The sequence below is a fragment of the Hemitrygon akajei genome, chromosome 19, assembly GCF_048418815.1.
Source record: "Hemitrygon akajei chromosome 19, sHemAka1.3, whole genome shotgun sequence".
NCBI classification, from domain to species: Eukaryota; Metazoa; Chordata; class Chondrichthyes; order Myliobatiformes; family Dasyatidae; genus Hemitrygon; species Hemitrygon akajei.
Genome location: NC_133142.1, coordinates 4074809 through 4090482, shown reverse-complemented (window position 1 = coordinate 4090482; position 15674 = coordinate 4074809). Strand labels below are relative to the sequence as shown.

General features: G+C 44.3%; 1 protein-coding gene across 5 annotated transcripts in view; it reads right to left on the bottom strand.

The window, feature by feature from the left end:
* Positions 1 to 15082, bottom strand: part of LOC140741704 (GATA-binding factor 2-like) — a 36526-nt gene extending 21444 nt beyond the window's left edge. The window contains exons 1-4 of one of the 5 annotated variants that reach the window (XM_073071998.1): positions 14997 to 15082; positions 6016 to 6276; positions 1336 to 1693; positions 235 to 834 (exon numbers count right to left, since the gene is read on the bottom strand). In XM_073071998.1, coding sequence (XP_072928099.1) covers positions 235 to 834; positions 1336 to 1573 — 838 coding nt within the window. In that variant the 5' untranslated portion in view covers positions 1574 to 1693; positions 6016 to 6276; positions 14997 to 15082. Of the gene's footprint in view, positions 1 to 234; positions 835 to 1335; positions 1694 to 1869; positions 2167 to 2556; positions 2702 to 6015; positions 6277 to 14996 lie in introns of those variants that run through there. The other 4 variants (XM_073071993.1, XM_073071997.1, XM_073071995.1 and 1 more) reach the window with 4 other exon arrangements.
* Between the last annotated feature and the right edge of the window lie 592 nt (positions 15083 to 15674).

Here is a 15674-nt window from a genome sequence, read left to right as displayed (position 1 = left end):
ACACGCTTCCAAATTTAATTCTAAACGAATCGATGTAAAAAAAAACAATTTAATACTTCATCCGAAATAAAAAGGGTTTATTATAAGATATCCTTGTGTCATGAAGTGAAAGGAAATAAAAATTTGCAAAGTTATAGTGTCACAGTGGGCTTGGACGTTTGAAGCGAAGTTTATTTTGAGAGTTAATCTGATTATTTAGTTTGTTGTTTTAATTTAAAAGTTCAGAATGCTTACCGGCACACGAGCGTGTTTTGCTCCTGGATTTGGGTGTGAAATTAGTGGAGGCGCCGGTCAGGATTCCACTGGGGTGGAACAGGCCGTTGTTGCACTCGTGAACATAGGGTGGGTAAGTGGGAATTGGGTGATGGGTGGAAGTCGCGCTGGTTCCGAGCGACGGCATGGTACTCCTAGTACATTCCATTTTCATACTTTCTGCCAATGACACATGATACTTAATGGATTCCTTATCATCCTGCCGACCTGCTGCAGCTGCCGCCGTGTTGGACGGGGAAACCGTACTGTGAGCCCCCAGATCCGGCGACGCGTCCTTGGGAGGGGTGGGCGGGAAGCTGAAGAGGTGGTGCGAGGTCGGGTGAGCCACAGCCGCCGCCGCCGCCGCCGCCAGGCTGGTGGCCGAGGTGCTTCCGGAGTAGACGCTGAGGCCGCTCGGCCCGGCCGGGTGGAGTGGCCCCTTGGTGAACGGGCTGACGGTCCACGCCGCGGCGTTGTGGTGATGGTGGTGATGGGCCGAGAGCGCCTTGCCGCTGTCCAGCCACGAGATGGTAGGGCTGTGCAAGAGATGCGGCCCGCAGACCTGAGCGCCGGACAGACGGGCTGCAAACAATTTATGAGACATTCTAATTAATACCTCGCAGCGAGCCAAGACAAGGGAGGCGAATAGACTGACAGGTCCTTCCCTTTGCAACGCAAAGCGAAACACACACACGCACACAAGTAAGTTAGCCAACTTCCAACGGAGAGGGAGAGAGAGAGAGAGAGAGGGCGCGGACGGTGGGGCCTCCGAATCTCGAAGCTCTCACAACTGTGGTACTCTCAATTATTAAATATTAAAGACTACGTTTTCGCAGTTTTGATATCATATCCGGGAAGTAGTTGGGTTTTTCGTCGCTCCCCCACCCTCTCCACAGCGAAATAGCAAGGGAGGTGTGGGGTGACAAAACACGTCCACGTTTCTTCCCCTTTTTTAATAAAAAAATCAATACGAGGAAGTAGACACCTTTCAATAGAGGCTGCAAGAACCGCGCAGACACACGGCGCAGAAATTGCACATCCTCGGGGTATCATAACGGGGGTGGGGTGATTAGTGACACTCACCGTGAGCTTGGCGGTAAGAGACGGTCGCTCGGGCGTGCGGGGAGTTACTGTAGTAGGGAGAGACAGGATTCCCTTGCCCGTCGAGATGATTGAAGAACACGTCGACCTCATCTGGCGGGAGAAGTTGCGTGGGTTCCATGTAATTGTGGGACAGGCTCGGGTGGTGAGACTCCGGGTGTTGCCCGTTCAGGACGGCGTGGTGCGACACCCACCGCGGCTGGTCCGTAGCAATTTCCATCGCGGCTTTAAAAGAGTTGTGAACCCAAAGTGGTCAATTTAAGGCGACCAAATCTGGACCGTCCGCGAGCGTCCTACGTTCGAGCGCCGGTCGTTTCCCCGTCTGGCGCCTGGATCACACCTGTAACTCCAGCAAAACAGCACCAATTAACGAAGAGAATTTATTTCCCTTAAATTCGAGCTATAGCCGCCCTTTGCAGCAAGGGACAGAGAGAAGAGTCGGCGTGCCTCTGCGCTTTTTAAAACCGAACTGGACCCAAAACAAACGATGTACATATTAAAAAGCATATTACTCACAAGTTGCATGTAAATTGTTGATCACAAACAACTCCCAGTTTGTGCCGGAGGTAAGGTCACTGATAGGGTTGGATATGAACGCATGGGGTCCATTTGTCCTGCACTAAAAATGCGTGCGCGACACAAGCAAAGACAGAGGAAGGGGGGGGGGGAGGAGAGAATGCCTTAAAGTTTGCAGATCGCTGAAGTTACAAAAATGAAAAGCCTCACTGATTTTTCGTATCACTAAAACCATCCGATGGCTACACTGGCGCCAGCCAGCCCAACTTTTCAGTAGACATGAACAAGCGCGTCGCAGTCACTAATAATCGCAAACAGCCAATCAGAGCGCGCGAGCCCAGGTCGCAACTCTCAACCCCATTGGCTCCCTCCGAGAGACACGCAAGTACACAATAAAGTTATTTACAACTTGCTAATTTACGAAAATCTTCCATTCGCTCCGTTTTTTTTTAATGGCGACAAATTCGACATACAGGTAATGAAATCAGAAGGCTTTTTTTGGAGAGGGAGATAAATTTAAGTCAGTCTGTTGGAAGTTCTAAGTCGACCATGACTACAGAGTTTGCGAATTACTCCCAAACAAGATGCTCTCGGGAAGGGGCGAACACGTTCGGTAAAATCTAAATATTAATGACTTATAAGCTTCGGGATATCGCGCGGATATATTTTGCTCTATCCTGGTTTTACTTTGCGGGTCGAATCCAGTTGATTTGTCAGCGTGGTCTCTCATTGAAGGAGCGAGTTGTAGTGTCTCTTTCTCGCCCTGTTGAATTTTTTTGAAGGGGAGGGGGAAGCTTTGTATTTGAGTTTGGAAAACGCTGGGCATTCGGGCGCTATGTAATTGGCCAGTGGCAGCGCCGGCCTGTGACTCCCCCCGCAACAGTCAGTCGAAACCCCAGCCACACTGACGCCGAGGCTCTGACGTCACCGATCTTTCAAAACTTAACCAGGAAATGAAATTCTCCCCGCCACCCCCCTTCGCCGACCCCAGCCTCTCCCCAGCCACCCCCTTCAAAAAAAAAGGTCAGATCCATAAAGAATAGGAACCGGTTTAAATAAGGTAGCGTAACGTCTATCTGCAGTATAACCGGTCGATTTCTTGTTTTAGGTCCGGACTACTAAAGCTAAGGTTTCAAAGGGCTCCCGGGCTCCTCTCTGTGACCACGGGCACCGTCCACCAACCACTTCCCGAACCAAAGGTTTCAGGTGTGACAATCTGCATCTTTCCCCCCCAAAAAAGTGAATACAAAGCCCCGCCGAATTATCCTCAGTGCCCAGGCGTTTCACCGTCGGAGCGGACGGAGAGTGCCCGCCAACGCTGTCGGTGCTCAAACCAATGAAGAGAAACAAAAAATTACTCTTTATTATCGTTTCACTTCCGACTAAAAGTGACCAACTAATCACAGCTTAATTCTTAGAAGGGCGGTGGGGTTGTGTTAATATTTGCGCTGTCAAGTTTGAATCGGTGTGTGCAAGAGGGACAGGGACTTGGGCGATCTACAACGCGTGCAGTTTGGACCCTTACACCTAGTGCCATTAAATACTGACAATATTTATGGACACTGCTTTAATCTTATTTAAAGTTAATTGTAGTTAGCATCAACTTTATTTTTCTTTAAATTATATTATGTGGTATCGTCTCCCAGCTAATCAACCGGAGTCAGAGAAGAAACGGCGGATATTTCTTTAAATATATGTTTCTTAACCTAAATGAACGGAGTTAGTGGCAAACTGCATTAAAATTAATTTACAGAAATTGTTCTGGCGTAAGAAATATTTTAATTGTGTTTCTATGCAAACGGGGGTGAAAAAAATGGTTAATCTGCGCGATGCGGACGGGCGGGCTCGAGATTATCCGGACTCGGTCGGTCGGACGGGTCTCAATGATGAGAAGGAGAGACTATTGCCGGCGGCTGCCGGACGGCTCAGGGAAACGAGCGCCCGGGACCAGAAGGCCGCCCGAACGACTCGCGGTCGCTCTGATAGTGGGCTATACGACTGTTCAACAGCACGCCGATAAGTATCCAGGAGTGGGTGGGTGGGGGGTGGGGGGCGGGAGACGGAGATTTGTAGAACTGACACAGGCACGGTGCATGGAACGTCCTCCACTGTTCTGTCCGGGTGGTCGATTTTAACCCCTTCGTCACCACCACGGTGCTGGTACGAAGCAAAATCGAAAACTCGTACAATTAGAAAACGAGGGCCGAACCCTTCAAAATTACCTGGTGTAAACATTATTCGTGACAACAGAAGAGCGGCGACATTTCTGAACAAGGGTCTCGGCCCGAAAAGCCGACTCCATTTCTGTCGCCTGACCTGCTGAGTTTCTCCAATATTTTGTGTTTTCTGTAGTTATATGTCCAGCATCTGCAGAATCTCTTGTGCTTATTCAATTAAACCAATTCTGATATTACACAGAGACAGGGCAGTTTCCCCTAAATTATCTTACATTATTTATATTATATCCTTTCAATATTTTAGATCAGTCTTATGTTTTTCAAATTCGAAGGTATTTCTAATCTTTAATGCCAATACGGAGAATGGCCCGTCTCTCTCGTAAACCCGAAACGGATTCGCGTCAACGCGAAACATGTTCCTGAAATTCAAACACGAGAGATTCTGCAGATGCTGGAAATCCAGAGCACCACACACAAAATGCTGGAGGAACTCAGCAGGTCAGGCAGCATCTATGGGAAAGAGTGGACAGTCGACGTTACGGGCCGGGTCTCTTCTTCAGGATCTAACAATCACCCGTCATTAGAGAAAAATATCTCAAAAGATAACCTAGTTATTTAATTCCGCGCTACATGCACTCTCTCTCTCCCTTTCTCCACAGTCTTGCCGCCAATCTTTTCCCATTGCCCGGATTTCATTTCTTTCGTTGTATGTCCCTTTGTTGCCGAGCGTAGGGCAAACGAGCTCACGGGGCGGCGAATGTAGCCAGTTTCACAGGATTTCTGCAAAATTATATTTAAACGATTGGAGTGGTGGGAGCTGATCGAACGAGGGGGGGGGAGTTCTTTAAATTAGCGCGGGTGAACTGTAAACATGTCCAAATGGTAACTGGTTGTAGAACCTCAGACCTGATAACCTCGTTGTGACCTCCAGGTTTATGGGGGGGGGGGGGGAACATGAACTTTAATTCTCTTAACACACCCAATCCCACTGGCGCCTTCCTCCACTACCACTCCTCTTTCTTTCTGTCTTCCCCTTTTCCTTAAATCAGTCCCAAATCGATGCGAGAAATCCTAGCTGTTTCAGGAATGTCCTTCATTAACGGTCATCTCCCCAGAACAGTCAAAAAGACCCATCCTTCATCCCCACACTCCCACCACTTTACACCCCACCCCTCCCGGGGGGAAATCGACACGAAACTTATTTTAAAATGTACAACTTTCCGTTGTCAGCGGCGTGAACACCTCTGAGTCACGTTTATGTCAATCGCGGCTTGGTCCTCATTGGGCGAATGACAATGTAAACACAATTTTAATTCGCAGCAAATTAACCGGGTTTAGACTGGTCGCCTCTATTTTTTTCCCGGGATTAATTGGGACAGAAACAAAATAAATATTTTTTGTCAGCCCGAGTCGAAGAACAGCTAGGTATCCATTCCCAAACACTGAACATTTGGAACAATCAGTTAAACTCAATATTTTAGAGTAATTTTGTCTTTAATACACTGATCCCAATTTAATTTAAACATCGCTTTGTAAACCTGTTCAGTTAGCCAGTAACTATTATTTATCAGAACCATTCCCAGCAATCTACATTGTCCACCAGAGTGCAAATTTTAATCAGGATAAACTGTCTTTGCCTGCGGTGTGGACCTGTAATTATTTCAATCCTTCAGCAGCGCGTAGAATTTATATGTTAATGCATTAAGTATCTATAGTGCGTGTATTTTGTGACTGGGTTATTGTCGAGACATTTATGCCGTTGTAACTCGTTACTGTGTGAGGTAAAACACTTTCCACCCTAACCCCGCATTGAAGTTTAGAACTTCGCAGTCAATTTAGCAAATACTGAACAACGCCAGTCTTAATCTGGAGCCTAAATTGGGATTAAAATCTCACCCTTCTTGAAGCAGCAGGCAACCGAAGTGTCTCGTTCACGAAAGGGAAGAAGCATAGCGAGCGAGCAACTAACCTTTACTTGAGGGAGCGGCGAGTCCTGATCTGGTGCGGGCTGCGGTGGTCCGAGACGACTGGCGCTGTGACGGTGGAGCTGTGTGTGTAGTAAAGGAACTCCTCCCCGGGGGCAGCAAGGTTTAATTGAAGTGGCCCTAGCGCCACCGCGGCTCCCCACACCGCCTGGCCAATGAGCGGGTGATCCAGGTAACCAAAACTGAGACACGTAGGAGAGAACGCAGAACCAACTCTTCCGGGTTAGGCTGCAATTCGACACATCCTGCAGGTAAACGCGCACGCAAGGGTTAGAGCGTCTCGTTTATCCAGTGTTTTCTGTGAATACAATGTAATCGATACACACAATGTATCAAACTGGCACGGTGCACATTAGCTACATTGTATACATTTGGACCTGCGGGAAAAAGACAATGCCTTTCCCCGGTAACCACATCTCAGCACCACACCGTCCCCGTCTAATATTCGCGGTCCCCGGTGCAGCATTCATGTGCCGCCCATTAGAATCAGGCGGACGGGACTCTGCAGAAATAACGCTGGACCGTTTGCTTACAGACAATGGCGCGTTCAGCAGTTTTACATGTATGAGTCGTTTTACAATATCCTTCAGATATTGCCGAGTCCTCCGATCACACACACACACAGAGTGAACACAGTATCACTCACAAACACGCTCTTCATCATATCGATAAATGCAGCTCTAATGTAAATACTTTAAAGGAAATACATTAATTACTCTTATGAAATGATACTATTTATTATGTCGTGAGAGAGGATACAGAAGAAAGCACCATCCGACGCCGATCTACCTGTTCTCCACGGCTCCGTTGCTACCGTCGATATACCGTTTGTAAGACAGCCTGCCGGCTGAGGGACACGGTCTTCCACGAGATTAGGATGTGAGTTACGGAGAGACGCTGATTTATTACCTTTGCCTTGCTTACATTAATTAAATAAAACCGCCGCAAATATGTCTAATTCGGATAGACTGTCACATTTAGGATCGAATGTTTACTAGCCCGGGTAAACATTGGGAGAAAGGAAATATAATCGGTTTATTCACATATTTTATCCACGGTGATGAAGACAAATGAATTTCTCTAGAGACGCACTGTGGGTATATAAATTAATTATGTTGTTTTGATATTTTCAAATGTACATTAGCCAGTGATTCCGGCCTCTTTCTTATCAACATAATCTATTTCAGTTTTCGGAGTACATAAAGATTCTCTGTAGTTTATAAACCTTTCATTGGGTTAAATGTTATGGGCTTTATACGTCTACATTTCCCGCTGGATTGTCCAATTCACCACACCTCTCTTCTGAGATTTAAAATAGCTACAATCTATTTTTTTTAAACACATGGGATTTTGCAGATGCTGGAAATCTAGAGTATCACACACACAATGCTGGAGGAACTCAGCAGGTCAGGCAGCATCTTTGGAAAGGGAATAAACAGCCGTCGATTCGGGCCGAGACCCTTCACTGATGACCCAGGACATCATCCCCTCTTCTAATTGCTACCGCCAGGGAGGAGGTGCAGGAGCCTGAAGACACACACTCAATGTTTCAGGAACAGCTTCTTCCCCTCCACCATCAGATTTCTGAACGGAGAGTGAACCCTACCTCACTATGTCTACCTCATTTTATCTCTTCTTACACTACTTACTAAATTAAATTATATATATATATATATATCCTTATTGTAATTTATGCTTTTAAATTAGTTTGTATTGGACTGTACTGCTGACGCAAAACATCTAATTTCACGACATATGCCCCTGGTATTGAATCGTGTCTCTGAAGATCTTGGAGGGTTCTGAAGACTGGCGTTCTAGGGATAGGTGTCTGAGGAATCTCGGGGTCCCCAGTATAACCGGTCAAACTGTGTTAGTGGAGAATTGTTCGACGTTTTGTTAATTAATACTCCTCCAACACCCCGATCCACCGCAACGAGTATCTTTCAGTTCTTCGGCAGTCTGAACTCCACAACCTGAGTTTATTCTGGAGAACACACGAAATATATTTATTTTAAAGTTACCTTAGGAGAGGGGGGCGCGGTTGATGTAGAGCGAGTTTATAAACGCCCAGGATCGTGCCCAGAGGGCACGTATCTAAATCTTTTAGATTTACATTAACGAGATAGAAAATGCAAATAGTGAGTGTCACGATCGGTATTAAACCCTGAGCTAAGGCTGTGTTTGGTCCCCTGCTGATGTTTGTGTGCGTTGTGTTGTTGTTGTTAACAGCTCTAAGTCTGTGAATACAGTTTAAATCTGCTGTCACCGGGAGCAAGGAGTGCAAGGCGCACTCTCTAAGAACTGACGCCGGCCTGCACAGAATTACATGGCCCGAAACAGCGTTTCTTTTATTGTAGGACCTTGCTTGTCTTTTGTTTCAAGCGCTGACAATCGCCAGCGAGCTTACATATTAAAAGAGAGAGAGAAAAAAACGGGGATCACGTTGCAACAAAGGCTTGATCATTTTCAACCGCTTCAGAGGGAGAGAGAGAAAAAAATATGTTTGTTTAAGATGCAAAGCTGTGTAAATCTCGGGCACGGGACTAGGAGTCGAAGTGTTTGGCGCGGGGCAGGTGCACGGCGCACAGACTCCAGGGCAGCCAAACACTGAGGGAAACCCATGTATCTTTTGCATTTCTTTAATAAAGCCCTCCCGTTCCCCGCCCGGGCAGAGGAAGATTAACTCGGTAACCTGTTATTCTTTTTTTTAAAAATGCAGATTAAGATCTCGGTAAAATTTCCCTGAATTTAAACCTTAAAATCAACTCATCCGGGAAAATTAGCCGCATCTGTATTATTTCCAGTACATTTGAATGAAAGATAGATTAGCGGCGAAGGAAACTATCTCAAAAGACTGCTAGCATGAATCCCGCAAAATGCCCCAGTCGCAGACCTCTTCTATCAACACTCTCGTCGTTAAAACGCCCTCAGCTTTCGGAGAGGGAAGAAAAATCCAGCGAATCAAAAAAAAAACGTCCAAATCAACCCATAGCTCTTGCAAAAGAGAATTTCAAAACAGTTTTATAACACTTCCTAATACAATACAGTCCGAGGCGGTCTAGCAAGTGTTTTGATTTCCAGCATCTGCAGACTTTCTCGTGTCTATCAAGCGTCCTGTCGGCATCAAAACTTGAAAATAAATATTTATAAACCCACTCTTGGTATTTATTCCTGTTGATTTCCTCTTGTGAAATATATACGTAGCCAATTCAATACATTTCTGTTTCTAGAAGTTTAGCGAAAGAGGAAAGTAATTGTCTAAAATTAGGATATATTATTATATTTATTATTTTCTAATACTTAAAATACTGCACTGATCAGAAACACTTGTTAGGAAGAAAACTGAGTTAATGGTTCAGGATTGATTATTCTTCATCAGAAAAAAATAACATTTTTACATATCTTTTGTTTTCTATTTTGCTTTTCTCTGTATTTACCAGGAGTTTCGTTAAGTGATCTTTGAAGCTGACTGTATTCTGTACATAAAACGCGGTTAAATTGCCATTTGTCGGTATATATTCATATATAAAATGTTGGGTGTTTTGGAGTTAATTGAGTGGACATAATATTTTATTTCTGGGGCTTTCATTATTTGAATTCTGGCTGTACTCTCGGCGAGGTATCCGTAAACCCCGATTTCCAAAATCGCTATCAATCCCGGGATTAAAATGAAAAATCCCACCCCAACTCAGCTCAAGGGCAAAGCGTCCTGTCCTTCATACCGGTTACCCCGCGGAGAGACAGGCGGAACCTCAGTCCGTCAGTCGGTGGGCCGAGAGAGCTCTTTCGCTCCTTGCCTGTCCCAGCCTCTGTGTGTGTGTGTGTGTGTGTGTGTGTGTGTGTGTGTGTGTGTGTGTGTGTGTGTGTGTGTGTGTGTGTGTGTGTGTGTGTGACTGTGTTTCTGTGTATGTGAGTGAGTGTGTGTATCTATGTATGTGTGTGTAACTGTTTCTGTGTATGTATGTCAGTGTGTGTATCTGTGTGTGTGTGTGTGTTAGAGAGCGAGAGAGTCAATCTGTATGCCTCTGTGTGAGAAAGTGAAACTGTTTGTAAGCATGTGCATGTGTCCGAGTGTTTCTGCTTGTGTGTGTGTGTGTGTGTGTGTGTGTGTGTGTGTGTGTGTGTGACTGTGTTTCTGTGTATGTGTGTGTAACTGTTTCTGTGTATGTATGTCAGTGTGTGTATCTGTGTATGTGAGTGTGTGTGTGTAACTGTGTTTCTGTGTATGTATGTGTGTGTAACTGTGTGTCTGTGTATATGAGTGTGTGTAACTGTGTTTCTGTGTATGTATGTGTGTGTAACTGTGTATCTGTGTATATGAGTGTGTGTGTAACTGTGTTTCTGTGTATGTATGTGAGTGTGTGTATCTGTATATGAGTGTGTGTGTAACTGTGTTTCTGTGTATGTATGTGAGTGTGTGTATCTGTATATGAGCGTGTGTGTAACTGTGTTTCTGTGTATGTATGTGTGTGTAACTGTGTATCTGTGTATATGAGTGTGTGTGTAACTGTGTTTCTGTGTATGTATGTGAGTGTGTGTATCTGTATATGAGTGTGTGTGTAACTGTGTTTCTGTGTATGTATGTGAGTGTGTGTATCTGTATATGAGCGTGGGCAGCTTTCTGCTGCATTCTCCCCCACTGTGTGTCTCTCTCGCCATCCTACTTCCTTTGCTTCATCACTATCTCATTAGCTTTTCCTCTTTTTCCACCACCCCCCATCCTTTCACTCTCACTGTATCTCTTTTCACTATCTCTCTCCCCCCTTCCCCCCGTTCCCCGCACCCACCTCCTCTCTCACGGGACCGGTCAGAGATCCCACAATTGCTACCAAGGCGCCTAGATAAACGCCAGCGAAAATTCCAGACTCCTGTACCCTCTCTCCCCCTCACCCAGTCGCTCTCTCTATCTATATCTCTCTCATACACGTACACTCTCTCGTTCTCTCTCCCTCTCTCTCGGTAAATTTATTTATCGATGTTATTGATTTAAGGGGACATCGAGGACCGAACCCCGGCCTGCCCATCCTTTACTCCTTCCGCGTCGCTCTCCCCGTGACGACTTGACATTCCCCGAACCAATAAATTAAAACATTGAAAGTGGCGGGTCCGAGCCCGAAAGGGTCGCGGCGACCGTTCAGAATCAACCCCAGACTCACACTCATTCAGACCATCAAATGGAGATCGTCTGTATACTAGCACCCCCCCCCCCCACCCCCACACCCCGGGGAAACGTGTACACGGAACGAGCACACAACCACCAACAACCGCGCTGTGTTCATAAGTGTGACTGCGTGTGTGTGTTCAGAGACATATAAGCTCGCTTTTAAGGACTCCCCAACTTCTGTCCACAACATTATTTATTACTTATCTATCCATTCTTTTTTTGCTTTTTTCTTGTCGTATTTTCACAATGTGTTGTCTTTTGCACGTTGGCTGTCCGTCTTTGTGTGTAATTTTTCATTTATTCTATTGTGTTTCTTTGTATATAGTGTAAATGCCCGCAAGAGAATGAATCTCAGGGTAATATATACGCGCTTTGATAATTAATTTACTCTAAACTTTGAACTTTGTTCACACAGCTTGCGGTACACATTTTGTGCGTCCTCTCCGTCAGTGACATACTTCATACTTAAGCCAATGCATTTTAAATATATACTTCATGTTATAAAGAAATCCAAATGTTTGCATTTTATTTGGATTATTGCAATACAGTTACTAAAATATACAAACACCTAGGGACGCATTTCTATAAACATTAACTAAGATTGTTCAGAACATGAAATTAGTTAAAACCAATGCATCATTTAACATCATAAACATCTATAGTACTTATATTTATTGTGTTTTCAATGTTTCATTGGATCGGGGGTAACAATCATTTTTCTTCACACTCGTGCACTGAAGAATGTCAATAAACAACCTTGAATGTGGAAACTGCACACAAGTGTATCGATTGTGATTCGTTGTATGTATACAGGTCAGATGGTAATGCATACAAAGTACTGTGGAATTCAGCAGGTCGGGCAGCCCGATGAAGGGTCTCGGTCCGAAACGTCGACTGGTTATTCCTCTTCATCGATGCTGCCCGACCGGCTGAGTTCCTCCAGCATTTTGTGTGTGTTTTGCTGGATTTCCAGCATCTGCACAATCTCTCGTGTTTATGACGGTGATAATGCATCGGGTTTAATATTCTGTATTAATGAACCCCGTATATCATACACATACGAGTTTTCTTTAACTAATTGACCAATACGTGGCCAGGATTTCGTTCAGTTTAAATTGTATATTCAAAATTCGGTACCTTCCAAATCTATTCCAATGTATCGTAAACTGAATGAATGATGTTTATGTTGAGAGAGAGAGAGAGAGAGAGAGAGAGAGAGAGAGAGAGAGAGAGAGTTAGTTGGTTGATTTAACACCGAGATGATCTCCCCTTCGGATTATTCACGGGCGATCTGAGAAGTTTAAACAGATATTTCTCCACGAGGTGTTTATATGGAAATTTAAATCCCAAGCGAGACGGGACAAGAGTCGAAAATATGCGGAACTGCGCGTTAAAAGTGTTATGATACCAAATGCGATTTAAAAAAAACTAACGGTATTAAAATCAGAATAAGGCAGATTCATGAAATAAATGTGAAGAGCAGATCAGGGACTAGAATTTATTATAACCCCCCCCCCCCCTTTGTCGCGATGTAATTCCCGCCTGCCCGAGACCTCGCTTATGGGGAACGTTCCTTGATGTTTGACTGATTAGAGTTATCAGGGACTCTCAGTCACAAAACCCATCGCCCGGAGAACAGGACTTCAATTAATCTTAAATCTGGGGAAAGGAAGATCATATCATAGCTCGCGATTAATGCAGAACCGACATGGAAAGAAATTAAAATGTGTGGACACCGAAACCCCAGTAAATCTGAGATCGCACACTCACTCGTAACTGTTACAGGCTTGATATTGTGTGATGAGTTATTATTCAAAAAGATACTTTAAAACAGATATGATACAACTTATGTGCGGTCTAGTGTCACTTTATGCACACACAAACTATGTTTATAAACTATCTTATGTGTTTATATTTATTGTGTTTTTATTGTGTTCTTTATCTTACTGTGTCTTTTGGTGCTCCATCGGATCCGGAGTAACAATTATTTCGTTCTCCTTTACACTTGTGTATTGGAAATGACATTAAACAATCTTGAATTGTGAAATTAAACGCTTCTATAGAGACCGGAGAGGTAGAATAAACAACACAATAACGGTGCTGTTTATGAACAAATAACTTGCTTTTTTAAAAAATTACTGGCATTGTTAGATTGTCTTTAATTTTTAGTAGAGATGCAATCAGAAGTTGTTCAGAGAGAGAAGTATATAATCCTAATTTAGACCTCTAAGTCATTTATAATTGCAAACACCAAGGACATTTTTATTCTGGACCTGTCTATCGATAATCAACACAGTCCTTTCCCACACACACGCACACAACCGACCGGCCTGAAGTCTCTCCGTCCATTGCTCAGTTAAATAACTGTGATTTCTGGTAAATCTCCCTTAATCAAAATGTTATTTTTTCCCTTAAAAGTGTAACTGCATTGACAGCGCTAATCATTCCGGATTTACACAACGCAGCCTTTTATTTTCGCTTTTTAATAAGACACACGACATTTATAATGCTGGTTCTTTATATAAATACATTTACACGCGAGCGCCGTTTTATTAACCCGGAGCAAATTTTCATTCCAGAAAACTAATCTTTTTTCCCTCTTTTTTTCCTCGAGAGAATGGAATGAAATAAAGTAGGCGACATCTTATCTCGCTTCTCAATAAGGTCGGATGCGAACAGTGATCAGTGGGTATTCTGAACTAAATTAGTCATAATCTGATGAGTGGGGGGAGGAGGAGGCAGGAGGGGAGGAATAAGCGTCCCCTTATCTCGCTTCGCCAGATAATCACTCAGTTTGCCACGCCGCGTTCCTCCTGCGCGCTACCTACAAAGTGTTTCTAAATGCATCGCCTAAGCGCCGGGCGCCCGCCACCCAACCGCCGCAGGTAACTCCGCCGGCCCGTCAGCAACATATAAACCACCTTCCCGAAGAAAGCGCATTCAGGAATAAATCTGTGGGCCGGAAATTCGTTCCAGCAGCTTGTCTTACACATTCAATCCAACCCAAGAGTCAACAGTTTAAAAATATTATCCATGTTATATTGTTTAGAGAGATGTACACAGTTCCCAGTGAATTAATTCCCCGCGCCGAGAGGTGTTTAAATCATTTAACCTGAATTCTAGTTTCCAATCCCCTCCTGCAATTGTTAGTGTGACCTTGCTCTAAAATATCGCATTGTTGCCCAGTGCAATTCAGTGAAATATATATTAAATCCCTCTCTCGCACACTCTTTTTCTCCCTTTCTCTTTCTCTCTCTCACACACTCTTTTTCTCCCTCTCTTTCTCTCTCTCTCACACTCTCTTTCTCCCTTTCTCTTTCTCTCTCTCACACACACACACACACACACACACACACACACACACACACACACACACACACACACACACACACACACACACACACACACACACACACACACACACACACACACACACACACACACACAGAGCCTCGGCCCGAAACGTCGACTGTTTATTCATTTCCATAGATGCTGTCTGACCTGCTGAGTTCCTCCAGCATTTTGTGTGTGTTGTTCCGTAGTGATCCGTCCGTCTCCAAGAATCCGTCAGCGAGTTCAGTCAATCTGTACTACCCTCCACCCCCTCTCTTCCCCCTTCCACCTCTCTGAATAACGCACGAACAATTCATGTACGTTTATAAAATTGCCAGTCGAATCAATAGGTCGTAATGCCGGCGATAACTCATATAACCAAAGCCAAGTACATAGGTGCTCAGAATTATCCGATTGTAATTCTAATTATTTATATGTTATAATACATAACATTTAAACCTTACTCACATGAGATGTATGGTCATCCTCGTTCAGATCTGTACGCACGAACAGCCTCGTTCTTTGGTGACTAAACTTAAAACCAGGTGAGATTTCAGAATAGAAATCCCCTTTAAAAATCGATACCTGTGTAAGGTTTAGAAGCTGGTGAATTATAGTCGAGCGGCTTCCAGAGGAAGGGACACCTTAAATTAACTCTGCCGGTAGAATTGGACAAATATTCGTTGCTCTCACAAGCGACTTTTCAGACCGAATGAATGGGTTTAATTCAGACCCACGGGAGCACTTTGCCCGGAGTTGTATCCTCCGTTACCAGATCTTATCCGGCGTCAGTCCATCTTATATAACCCCGTGCGTAGGAAAGTTAAAGTCGAGGTTTAAATTTTTAAATATTGTACTCTTTAGATTTCCTATTTTGATAATGAATGTTAAAACGATTAAACCCCCAAGTTGAAACGAATCGGGGACAATAAACGGGAAAATTTCGTGCTCTTAATTCAATCCACCTCGAGGTCTCGGCGTCCTTGGTAAAAGCGCCCGGCAACAGTGATCATCCCCATTATCCTCAACGATTAATTAGTACGTCTTGTTCTAAAGGTCAATCCAATGTCACTTCCAGGGAGTGCACAATACAGCGTATCAAGCTGGATAAGGACCATAGGGCATAGGAGCGGAATTCGGCCATTT